This window comes from Canis lupus, chromosome 8 (assembly GCF_048164855.1).
Source record: "Canis lupus baileyi chromosome 8, mCanLup2.hap1, whole genome shotgun sequence".
Taxonomy (NCBI): domain Eukaryota; kingdom Metazoa; phylum Chordata; class Mammalia; order Carnivora; family Canidae; genus Canis; species Canis lupus.
The window spans coordinates 61,210,742-61,223,309 of NC_132845.1; the positions used below are offsets into that span (position 1 = coordinate 61,210,742).

At 55.1% G+C, this 12,568-nt stretch overlaps 1 protein-coding gene across 1 annotated transcript; it reads left to right on the plus strand.

The window, feature by feature from the left end:
• The first annotated feature begins 9,927 nt into the window (after window positions 1–9,927).
• Window positions 9,928–11,910, plus strand: FOXL3 (forkhead box L3). The gene is made up of 3 exons (XM_072833986.1): window positions 9,928–10,247; window positions 10,636–10,804; window positions 11,104–11,910. The coding sequence occupies exons 1-3, from the start codon at window positions 10,141–10,143 to the stop codon at window positions 11,497–11,499; spliced, it is 672 nt and encodes a 223-aa protein (XP_072690087.1). The 5' UTR covers window positions 9,928–10,140; the 3' UTR covers window positions 11,500–11,910.
• Window positions 11,911–12,568: the final 658 nt, after the last annotated feature.

Sequence of the window (12,568 nt, forward strand, 5' to 3'; positions counted from 1 at the left end):
GGCAGGAGTGGGGGCAGCACCCCACCAGGGGCTGCAGGCTCTGTGCTCAGACTACCACCTAAGGTAAAGTAAGTGAAAGAACAAACCAATATATAAGCCCCAGTCCTCGTGGGCACAGGGCGCAAAATGTGTGCAGTGACACTTTGGCAATGCAGGGAGGAGGTGCCCCCGTATCCTAGCCCCTACCCAGAGGACTAAGATGCACAAAGGACACACCCATGCCCCAAGGCTGGGTGATGAGGGCGCCTCATCGACTGCAGCCCCTCCTGGGTGCTCCCCGGGGGGTCCCCAGATGTCACTGCTCTCTGTCACCTGGGAGCAAGCTGGATGCATAGACCCCCGGGCCCAGAGCCCCAGAGGCCAAGCCCCAGGCAGAGGAGGCCTTCGTCAGGCTCCTAGGTAGTCCAGCGCCATGCATCACCCATGTGGCTTCCACCTGCCGCCCGGGGGCACAGACTCACCCTCCCTCCCACATCCGGACCAGTTTCTGAGGAAAACCCCTCCCCACATCCCCGTACCCCACCCAGAGGGGTGAGCCAAGACAGTCTCGAGCAGCCTCTGCTGGGTGTGGGGTGTGGTTAGTGGTGAAGGGAGATAGACCTCAGACCTCTGTTAGGAGAGCAGCCCCTAGAGCCCCCACATGGGAAGGAGGTCCCCATATGCACAGAGGGGGCCTTTCTTATGCTTCTTGGAGATGGCATTTGAAAGGAAGGGTTCAGAGCTGGCTGGGACCTGCCCACCTGGGAACTGGGAACAGTGTACACTCTGTCTCAGAGCGGGGAGGACGGCTCCTGGCCTGGAAGTTATAACCGGACAAGTGGGATGAAGCCAGGAAAGAAGTCAGCTGCAAGGTGGGGTCGGGAGGGGTACACACTGGTGCCTCGGCCCAGATCAGGCTAGGTTGCTGTGCCCACCGGAGGCCCTCGGTGTGGCCATCCCATGGGTCTCCTCACCACACTGGCTGTTGCAGCCAGATATGTCCTGTGGCCACCATCATTCTGGAAAGGTCCTCCGGGTTGAAGGGGGCCACCAGAAACACTGCCCAAGACTGGCCCACTTGCACCATCTAGAGGAGAGCCCGAGAAAAGCAAGGCCCCGTCCACAAGGCCCACTGACCAGAGCCTGGCCCCAGGAGTCTGTTGGTCCTCAGGACCAGAATCCAGGACCTCAGAAGCAGAAAGGGGCATGGGGACACTCAGCTGCCTGGCAGGTGGGCCCCTCAGCCAGGAAGGCCATCAGCAAGCCCCTGCCAGCTGCTTAAGCACCGACCGGGCCAGCCTGTCCTCCCATGTCCAGGGCTCAGGTGGCCCCAGGCAGAGGGCCCATCAGGCTTGCTCTGCACTGTCCCACCAGGATCGGCACAGTGCCTGCCATTCAAAAACCAACCCTGAATGGATGAGTCATTCTTCAAAGACAATTGAATGGAAACTCTGTGCCCCTGTAAACGTGTACCGACATTCTCAACACAGAAGTCAGGGGCTCATCTGGAGGGCAGTGCAAGCAGTAGAAGTACACCTTCCTGGGGCCACAGGGCCTTTGCACAGTCTCCCAGCCTGGTGTTCTCTGCCCCACACCAACCGTATTGTGTTAATTCCTATCCTGAATGCTGCTCAAATATTCCAGCAGTGGAGAGGAGTTTCCTGGTACTTCAAGGCCATCTCAGTATGTCCTGTCATGGGGACATACTGTCCTGCTCTCTTCCTGAGAGCCTCTGCTTTCTTTCCAGGCTGGAAGCAATGTGAGGACCGGGAATGCTCTCCATTCTCCCCGGCTCCCGAACACTGTGGATGAGCAGCGTTGTGTGGATCAGTCCCCACCGACCTTCCTTCTTGTCTCCTGCGCTGAATTTGTAACGTTCCTCTGAGGCACCTCCCTCTGGCACCCTGAGTGCTGGGACCCGGCTCGCCTGCTCTGCATCCGGGGCCCATCACCGTGGCACTGTAGCACTTGCTATTTCTCTCCATGCTGTCCTCACCACTAGAGTCGAGGGTTCCCAATTCCCATGGTAGCAGCAGCCCCCTGTGGGCCCCCTGTGGTCTACGCCTCCTGGCAATCACAGCCCTGTGAGCCCCCCAGGGGTCACAGAGGACCCTGGGCCTCTGCTTCTCTGTCTCCCAGATCTCCTGTGTGGGGCACTTACCTGCCTTGTTATGAGTGGCTTGCTGGAAAGGCCCATGCGGTGAGGACCGGAGGCCCCCCCAGCCAGCAGCTGGGACCAGGACCAGCTTGGGGAAGGCTGCCTGCAGGGGAAGCCTCCACCCATCAAGCTTTCAGAAGACACAGCCCCAGCTGCCATCCTAGCTGCAGCCTCGTGAGAGAGCCTGAGCTGGAGCCGGTCAGCTCAGCCACATCCAAATTCAACTCTCAGAAACCCTGTGACACAGTGAAGGCTTATTGTGAGTGTAAGCCACTAAGTTTGGAGTGGTTCGTAATGCAGCATCGCTAACAAAATGCACTGTGTCAAGACTTTTACGTGATCTGCACAAACCTCTCCATCTGTTCACAGTTGCTGGAAGCTCACTTGTTAGGAGCAGAGGATCACCCTGGCTCCAGTTCAGACATCTTGGCTATCTGTGTTTTTCATGAGCTATTGCATAGGTCCTTGCAATGAGCAAAGCAAGGGACAGTTTGCTCTCCTATACTGTTTGTGCAGACAGACTGCACAATCTGCATTATGCCTGCCGCCCCACAGCCTGCCTCACCTTGAAAGGCAGGTCTTGCTTTTACCAGACCTTGGCTCCACTGTAGGGAGTCCCACCTCCCTTGTGAGCTTCAGTCTTGTGGCTCGAATAGGACTGACCTTGCTTCCGGACACCAGACCTGGCCCTTTCTAGTATGAAAACTGTAATCATCCGGCTGCAATGGTTGAGGGGCAGAGGTGACCCTAGGCAGGCCAGCGGGGAGTGACACAAGGAGATCTCTGTGGGCAGGAGTGAGTGTGAGGCACAGATGGAATGCAAGGGGGGGCAGTTCACTCACCCCGTTTGGGGGCTGGATTTATGTAATTAGCTCTGTTCTTTCTTTGGCTATTTATCTCACTAAAATGTAGGGTTCTGGAAAGAAATTTTTAAATCTCTGTGAATGTTCCATTTTGCTTCTGATTTTAGAGGAGCAATGATTGCTTGCCAAGAAGAAATCCCGAGATACTAATTGCCTCCATTTATATTGGCGGCTGAGAGCACACACTCAACCACAGTGATCAGGAGCTTATGCTAATGCCTATACTGTTGGTTTGGAAAAGGGACATTGATGTGATTTTTATATTTCTTTATTCTGTCCATGCATTACCCATTGACAGTCTGGGAGCAAAAGAACCAAATCTCCCCTCCTGGCTCCAAGAGAGCTCAAGCAAAATCACTTGGAAAAGACCAGGACCCTCCCTTCGTGGGAGCTGCTGCATGCTTGCCAAGTTAGAGAACTTCTCACCAGGTCTGGAATGTGGCACATGCTCTGCCAACGCCAGCTGAGCACGAGCAAGCCGCGAAGGCTTCTGCTCTTTAAAGTTTGGTCGGATTTTTAAGGAAACTCAGCATTAATAAATCTATATAGCACAAATTAGCAGATGATTATCCACATAACGAGGTTCCTGAAATTATTTACATTTAAAACATGACTTATAAGTGAATTCTGATACATTCTATATTCTGTAACATTAAAAATCAAATTCTTAAAGAATATTACAGTTAGCAGTTTTGCGAATGCTTCCCACCTCCCGAAATTGAAATAGCATATTCCAGCATGTGAACAGAGCCTGCTTCTGAACAACTGAATTATAGCTGATTTTTATTTTTATGCCTTTCTCTATTTTATAAACTTTCTATAACAAAAGCAACTTTTAATTAAAAATACAGCAGTGCCCGAACAAGTTGTGACTTGGCATTACAGAGAGCTCCTAAAGACCCCCAAGGCCCTCTCTGTCTGTAATGCAGCATAGCTAACAAAATGCATTGTGTCAAGACTTTTACGTGATCTGCACAAACTTCTCCATCTGTTCACAATTGCTGGAAGCTCACTTGTTAGGAGCAGAGGATCACCCTGGCTCCATCCTCTTTCCCTCTGCTTGAATTTGGTGTTTATCAAGACCATAATTCTATTTTTGCCATTTATGAGTGTGTCACAAACAGCACAAGTCACCACTCCACTTGCGACATCCATGAGTGGCCCTGCAAGGCTGCTCTGGGTCTGCTGATGAGGCCCGCTGACTCGCTGATTTAATGGTGGCGTCGGAGAAGCTCCCCACAGTCTGGGCAGCCCGGTGGTCCCCTGCATGGTCCCATTCTCCATCTCCGCCCAGCCACGTGGCCACACATGGGACTATTCCCAAACCGTGTTCTGACACATGCAGCTGCTGTCATCCTCCTGGAGGGTCTGGGTTCAAATCCTTTCCCCACCACCAGCAAGTGGTGTGACGTGGGTGAGAACTTATAAACCAGGAGCAACCAGGAGTGTCTGACTCGGGGGATTGCCCCTGAGAAGGGAATCGGTCAATATACGTAAAAAAGTCTTAGAACATTGCTGGTCTTGTTTGCTGCTGACGTCACCATGTTTAGGAGTATTTCAAGAACATTTTGGCTAAAGATCAGAGAAGTCTGCCTTCTCACTGCCGGGACCCACATTAAGAAGTTAATTTTAAAGTAAGTCAGATAAGTGTTTCAGAACCCTAAGAAATCAAAATTCATTAGGGAGGTTTCCTAACTAACCAACAGGTACTTCTATTGAACTGAGTGAACACGTGTGCTTTCTCCACCACCATTGTAAGTGCCATCCTTTCATGCTTCAAATGGTGGCCTGCCCATCCCTGAACCACACTAGCAGAGTTCAGGACAAGAGCTACCAAAATGTGAGTGGGGGTGCGGGACCCAGCCTGAGCTCCCCTCCCTGGGGGACTGTGCGAACTCCCACCCGCCTGTGATTGGCTTCAGCAGCGCATCCTCCTCGCAGGCCCACACACCACACCTGTCGCAGGTCAGCAGGTGCTCAGACCTCAGACCCGCCTGGGGTGTAACTTGTTGCCCTGAAACCTGGGTTCTCTGACCACCAGGAATAGCCATGATGGGACACTTTGGTCTCCTGCCACGGGGCTGCTTATGTTGCTCATCTCGCCATGCTCATGCTCATCTCGGCGCACTCATCTTGACACAGAGCTGCAAGCTGACAGGTGGATGGTGGGTGAAGCCACTAAGTTTGTGACAATTGGTTACATCACAACAAAATGGTGATTATATACATTTGTTACGCTAGCAATACACTGTCCTTATAAAAATTTACATTTGGCAGCCTGGGTGGCTCAGCGGTTTAGCACCGCCTTTGGCCCAGACCATGATCCTGGAGACCCAGGATCGAGTCCCACATCGGGTTCCCTGCATGGAGCCTGCTTCTCCCTCTGCCTGTGTCTCTGCCTCTCTCTCTGTATATTCTCATGAATAAATAAATAAAATCTTTTTAAAAAATTAACATTCGAGATGCGTGGTGGCTCAGTCAGTTAAGCATCTGACTCATGGTTTCTACTTAGGTGGTGATCTCAGGTCTTGATCGAGCCCTGCATCCAGCTCCTCGCTCAGTGCAGTCTGCTTCTCCCTCTGCCCCTCCCCTTACACCACCCCCTGTCCTCCGGAATTAATAAATAAAATCTTTAAAAAAAAAACTCAAAGTCTGTGGCTGGTTCTCTCCCCAAAGGTCACCACTGTTGTTGATGGATGGATGGATTGATTGATTGATTGATTAAAGATTTTATTTACTTATTCATGAGAGACACACAGAGAGAGGCAGACCCAGGCAGAGGGAGAAGCAGGCTCCATGCAGGGAGCTCGATGTGAGACTCGATCCCAAGACCCCGGGATCATGCCCTGAGACGAAGGCAGACGCTCAACCATTGTGCCACGCAGGCACCCCTGTTGTTGATTTAGGGTGCCTCCTTCCACGTCCTTTTTAAAGAGACATGAGAGGCATGATACTCTGACTCTGCCACATACCAGCTCCCCTGGAGTTCATATAGCAGGAACTCAGAGCAGTCCTGGCACACAATAATTGCTCAGAAAATGTTCCTTGTGACTGCTGGGAATTTCTGTGTGTGTCTGGGCCCAAACAAAGTAGGTGGCTATGTTTGATTTAGTTTTTTGTGGGCAGCACCAGACTGAAGGTAGGTTCAGTTCGTTGCTCTGAGGACCTGGCTGTCCTGGGTGCCGGCTTCTGTCTCTTGTCTAGCTCAAGGGGGCAGCTCATCCCCTTGGTGAGTTTCAGAGCAGCTGGCAGGGTCCCGGGAAACTTCCCGCGTGCTGGGTTCCAGGTACAAAAGGAGCTCCCCGGGATCAGCCAGAAGCAGATGTGGACCAGGCCCCCAGACAAGGTCTCAGACCCACAGATTCGGAAGGGTGATCTGGTTTGCCCCCGCAAACACAGACTCCAGCAGAGCCAGCCATCTCGTGGACTGTGTCTACTGATTCTATACAAGAAGCAGGATTCCACCAGGGGTGTTACAGGGCGCATCACGGGGTTTGGGCCAAATTCCCATCCCAAGGAAAGGAGCCCAGCTGGCAGCTGGGAGAGAAGGTTGCCTCCATGTCATGTTGTTATGACAGTGAGTGTTTTCCATCAGCCCCCGCAAGTGACACATGGAGAGAGGGCATGGCTTTGGTGATGAGAGCTCTTACGTTAGAAGTGGTTTCAAACTTGGGCTCTGATCTTCACCAGCTGTGGGATGCAGGGCCGGGGATCACTGTCATCTGTTTATCCACCGGCTGGGATGTGGCTTTTCCAAGGGAAGGGACCATTTCCAGGGGATGGGGCGGCGCACACAGATGTGTGAACTGCTGTGGCCCCAGCATAACCCGGCCTCGGGGTGATGGCTCCCTGAGCGGTAAGTCTCCGGGCTACTCCAGCTCAGGGTTCCCCTGCTCTGGAGGCTCAGGTTTGGGGTGGCCCCCGGAGCCAGTCTCCCAAAGCTGTGGAGGGCTGAAGTGAAGTAGCCATGCTGTTTCCTGCTTTTCCACCATCTGTGTGACAGAGGCTTCAAGATCCCCAGAGCACGGGGTCCCCTGGTGCTGGCTGACCTCACTGACGGGGACAGAGGCGGGCCTGGAGCCCTGCCAGTCGCCACCACATCTCCTCCCACGTTTTTGCCTGACCAGCGGGAGGACACGCCTCAGAACCTAGGCTCTCCCGAGAACAGCGAGAGGCTTGACGTGGAGGGGAGGGGCTGGCGGGGGAGCACGCAAGGACATGGACATCAGGCAGAGAAAACCCCCACTGAGTGGGGCTGATGGGATTCTCTCTTGGGCACAGACTGCTCTGTCTCAAATCTCCCTCCCGCAGCTTGGCATCTCTAGGTCTCCAAGCCCGCTGCAGGATAGTTTAATTAAACTTTTTTATTTTGAGATACTTGTAGATTCCACACAGTTGTAAGAAATAAAACAGAGGGGGGATCCCTGGGTGGCGCAGCGGTTTAGCGCCTGCCTTTGGCCCAGGGCGCAATCCTGGAGACCCGGGATCGAATCCCACGTCGGGCTCCCGGTGCATGGAGCCTGCTTCTCCCTCTGCCTGTGTCTCTGCCTCTCTCTCTCTCTCTCTCTGTGTGACTATCATAAATAAATAAAAATTAAAAAAAAAGAACTTCAAAAAAAAGAAATAAAACAGAGGGGGGGATCCCTGGGTGGCTCAGCGGTTTAGCACCTGCCTTCGGCCCAGGGCATGATCCTGGAGTCCCGGGATCGAGTCCCGCATCGGGGTCCCTGAATGGAGCCTGCTTCTCCCTCTGCCTGTGTCTCTGCCTCTCATTCTCTCTCTCTGTGTGTCTCTCATGAATAAATAAATAAAATCTTAAAAAAAAAAAAGAAAGAAAGAAAACAGAGATCCCACATACCCTTTACCCAGCTTCCCCCTATAGTGACATCTTGCAAAACTCTAACACATAATCTCACGACCAAGACCTTGACACTGACACAGTCAGGACATGCAGAGCAAGGCAAGGCCACAAGGGCCCTTGTGCATGGTCCCATGACGCCTCCACTTCCGTCCTGCGCACACCTCCTCTTAACCCCTGGAAACCACTAATCTGTTCCTCATGTTATCATTTTGTCTTTTCAAGGGTGTCCTATAAATGGCAGTGTGTTCTATGTAACCCTTTGAGGCTGGCTTCTGTGCTTACATAGTTGGGGATCCATCTAGGCTGCTGCTGGACTAGTGGTTATTCACCTAGCATAGCTGAGGTGTCCCTTGGTGTAGAGGGGACCAACACCTATGTAACCGTCTCCCCGTGTAAGGACATTTAGGCGAGTTTCAGTTTGGGAATGTGAGCACAGGTGTTTGCATGAATTTACCTTTCCAATTCTCAGGGATAAATGCCCCAGAGTGTGATTTCTGGTTAACACTGTGGTCACATGTTTAGTTTTTAAAGAAAGTGCCAAAATGTTTTCAAGGGGGACTGTACCACTTATGTTCCCACAGTCCAGCGAGCATAACTGACATCTGACAGAGAACAGCAGAGTCAGTGAATGTCTCTGAGCCCCACTGTGCTTCCGACCCTCCACAGAAGCCAGCCATAGCACCCCTGCAGAAGGGTCGACTGCACAGCCTCCCCCGGGGAGCTGGCAGGGGCGCTGCCCCCTTCTTCACCATGGGCTGTGTGCAGCATCAAGCCCTCATGCAGCCAACTGGCTGGACTGAACACAGGTCATTTCTGAGCAAAGGGTCCTGCTTCGAAGGGAGAATTTTCTGGAGAAAGACTATCCAGGCTTCCAGGCCTTAGGCAGATTCACACATATGGGTCAGTTCAAAATTCTGCAGAGTTGGGGCACCCAGGTGGCTCAGTCAATGAAGTGTCTGCCTTTGGTTTACGTCATGATCCTGGTGTCCTGGGATCAAGTCCCGCATCAGGCTCCCTGCTCAGTGGGGAGGCTGTTTCTCCCTCTCCTCCCTGCTTCTGCGCTCTCTCTCTCTCTCTCTCTCACTATCTCTCTCTCTCTCTCTCAAATAAATAAATAAAATCTTAAAAAAAATAAAAACAGTTCTGTGGAATTGTTCATGGAAATGCCTTTGGTAGCACATCCACCGTGAAACAAACTCCCCCCTCACCACTACCACCCCACACCTGGCAAGATCCCACCTCATTCTTTTTCCTAAAATTCCCATACCTTATCTTCTTTCCTGCATGCATCTACCCATACAAGGAATCACAGCCTTGGAGCTAGAAGGGACCAGGAAAGTGTGGCTCAGCTCTTGAGCCTGCCTCCAGGACCGAAAGCTCTGTGCTCCAGGCACTCAGGGGCTTCCTTACAGAGCAAGCTCCTGAGCCCCTTGCTGGGACCCCTGGAAGAGACACCCTTCTGGGCAACAAGAGACAGTGCCTCTGGGATGCAGGGCCTTGGAGGAAATGCTGGCCGCTTTGTCTCTGACTCGGCTCTGATCCGGTGCTCCAGGCAGGGACAGGCCAGCTGGGCCCAGACTACCCTGCCCGGATCCTGCCGCTCAGGGGCAGGAGGTGGGGCCCAGCCTGGTGGTGGAGGAGGTGACAGCCCTGGCCCTGTCTGTGGCCTGGCTCATGATTCTGTTCTGGCAACCCAAGAGTCCACTCTGGGATCCCGTGCCCGGGAAAAACCTAGTGACTCCCTGGCACCGAGGGCGCACAGGCCGGTGAGCTCTGAGGAGACATCCGCCAGTGCAGGGAGCCCCCGAGGAGCCCTAGCTCTGGCTTGCGGGTGGAGGGGGGTGGTGGTGGGAGGGATACCCAGCAACTCTGCCTGGAAATCTGGGGCCCGCGCAGGGAGCAGAGAGCGCGGCGGCGCGCACGGGGCGGGAGCGGGAGGCGGGGTGGCGCCCCGCCCGTCGGACCACCCAGCGCGCGGGTCCCTCCTCCTCGGTCCGCCGCCGGTCAGCGGGTCACTGAGAGCCCCGCTTGCTTCCCTCGGCCGCTTTACCGGTGGCTGGGGCCTCCCCCGCGCTGGGATTGGATGCGAGACAACTGGGTGGGCGCGGGCGGGGGACCCCAGAAACCCAGGCTCCCAGCTCGGGCGTAGAGCAGCCCGCAGTGCAGACGCTGCCGGCCCGAGCCTGGGAGGACTTCAGCACAGACCTGGCGGGCTGGCGGGCGGCGCGGAGGAGGTGGCAGCGACGCGGAGGCCCCCCGCAGGCACCCGGTGCGCCAAGATGTTTGACAGCTCGCAGTATCCCTACAATTGCTTCAACTACGACGCCGACGACTACCCAGCCGGCAGCTCCGACGAGGAGAAGCGGCTCACCCGGCCCGCGTACAGGTGCCCGCGGGGTCGGTGGTAGGAGCCTGGGGGCTTGCGAGGATCCTGCTCCAGGAGCCTCCCGGAGGAGGGTGGGCTTTCTTCTCCGGAGCGGGGGGCGGTGGGTACCCTGGGAAGGGACCCGTTCCTCCTTTCTCCGCATGTCTCTCCACCCCCTTGAGGAGACTCCCAAGTGTGAAGATGTGCTCCTTGGGTCTGGGCAGAAGCGGGGAGCGGGGACCTCCGGGGTGCACCTCCCACACCCCCCGGAGCCCTGGGGGCGAGGGAGCGCGCTTCTGGAGGGCCGGCCTCTGGGCAGGGAAGGGCTGCCCGGAGGGGACTCCAGACCCCCAAGTCGTGAGTGGTCCCCTCCACCGCCCCGCGTGGCCCGACGCGCCCCTATTTGCAGCTACATCGCGCTGATCGCCATGGCCATTCAGCAGAGCCCCTCGGGCAGGGTGACGCTGTCCGGCATCTACGACTTCATCATGCGCAAGTTCCCCTACTACCGAGCCAACCAGCGCGCGTGGCAAAACTCCATCCGCCACAACCTGTCCCTCAATAGCTGCTTCGTCAAGGTGAGCTCCCCACTGCCATCCCGCTCCCCGAAGGGCCCGCGACCGTCCCAAGCTTGGGGGCTCCTGGGCCAAATCAGCCCCATAGGGGGCGGGGCCAGATCTTGCAGCAGCAGCTGTTGGAAAGTTCATTTTTAGCAAATGGGGTGCCTCCAGTTTGCTCCCTGAGCAACGCCACCCACCGCAAGGACAGGGACCTATCCAGGGCCTGCCCCGGAGCCCTCGGAGAGCGCGCAGACCGGGAGGGGTGGGCGGGAGCGCCCAGAAAGCCAGCCCCTCGCGGAGCCCCTCCCTGCGCACAGGTGCCTCGGACCGAGGGCCACGAGAAAGGCAAGGGCAACTACTGGACGTTCGCAGGCGGCTGCGAGTCGCTGCTGGACCTCTTCGAGAACGGCAACTACCGGCGGCGCAGGCGGCGCAGGGGCCCCAAGCGGGAAGGGGCCGGGGAGGCGCGCGCGGGGGACAACGAGGGGCCTCCGGGGTCGCAGGAGCCAGCCCCCCGCCCCCGCCAGCCCCCGGCCCCCGCCAGCCCAGCCGCTCCGGGGAAGGAGGAGCCCAGGGGCATCAAGTTCAGCATTGACTACATCCTGTCCTCCCCAGACCCGTTTCCTGGGCTCAAGTGTCCCCTGGGCCTGCAGGACGGCAGGAACCCCCGGCTGGAGGCCCAGCAAATGAACCTCCACGTTTGGACAATATGAGACGGGGCTGGCACCCGGGCAGCCCCGGGTCTTCCCAGGTGATTTCAGCCCCACTTCCAGCCAGAGGCAAGGTTTTGCCACAGACTAACTTGCACAGCCTCTTGCTCCAAGCTGAAGACCCCCCGGGGGCCGGAGAGACAGGAACTCCAGTCTTCTGGCTTCCTCCTTCAGAAAAGTTCCCTTGCAAGAAGACTCACGGGGTCCTGCTCGCCTGAAGCGTTTGCTCCAGAGCTCCTGAAGAGTCCTACTCTGAGGAGTACGAAGACAGGTTCAGGGCCACCTCCATCTGAGGATTTGCTGCTTAGACAGCCACAGCCTGGAAGGTGCCCACGCACTGGGCATACAGTTAGCCGGGCGGGTGGGCTTCTTCCCTGGAGCTGAAAGTGATGCTAATAAAATGCAAACAGTGAAGTCAGATACTAGTTGATCCCATGAATGTCGCCCCAAGGTTTTTGACCGTGGCCCTGGTGCAGATGATGTGATCAGAAGTGTAAGTGCATCTCATGCTGTGGACAGAATAGTTCGTAATTGCATAAGAAATCTCGTGCGCTCTTCTATCCAGGAGAGAAGGCAGAAAGAAGGGAAGAGCGGGGGGGGGGGGGGGATTCAAATTTGGGCCAACATGGGGCAAAGCACACTTTTCTTGCTTCTTCTGAGCAGGCAGTAAGCTTCTATTTGGGCACGTTCCACCCAGCTGGTTTTCTGAGGAAGCAGACACTCCATAGCAGGCGGTTGATAGATCCCTGCTACGCTGTGAGGTGTACGATTAGGGAGTGCACAATTACAAGCATTGGAGGTGGGTTCACTCCATTTGAAATGTAAATGATTTAATTACTGTGTGGAGACGGGTGTTTTAAAAAACACAATTATGCACAGTGAAACTATTTGACCAACCTTATCATTTTTCACCAGCCCATTTTTGCAGAGTTAATTGCTTTCCATGACTTAATTTGAACATTAGTATGGATTACACCTAATCTGATCCACTAGGTGACAATGATTGGCTAATTGTGTAAACAACAAAAACACACCCAAGGAAGCTGACTGTCTCGACTGGGAATTACATGGT

Bases quoted from the DNA above. Each gene is read 5' to 3' on its own strand.
- FOXL3 (XM_072833986.1), top strand. From the start codon at position 10,141: ATGTTTGACAGCTCGCAGTATCCCTACAATTGCTTCAACTACGACGCC. The intron at 10,248-10,635 runs GTGCCCGCGGGG...CCCTATTTGCAG, and splicing joins CTCACCCGGCCCGCGTACAG to CTACATCGCGCTGATCGCCA. The intron at 10,805-11,103 runs GTGAGCTCCCCA...CCCTGCGCACAG, and splicing joins TCAATAGCTGCTTCGTCAAG to GTGCCTCGGACCGAGGGCCA.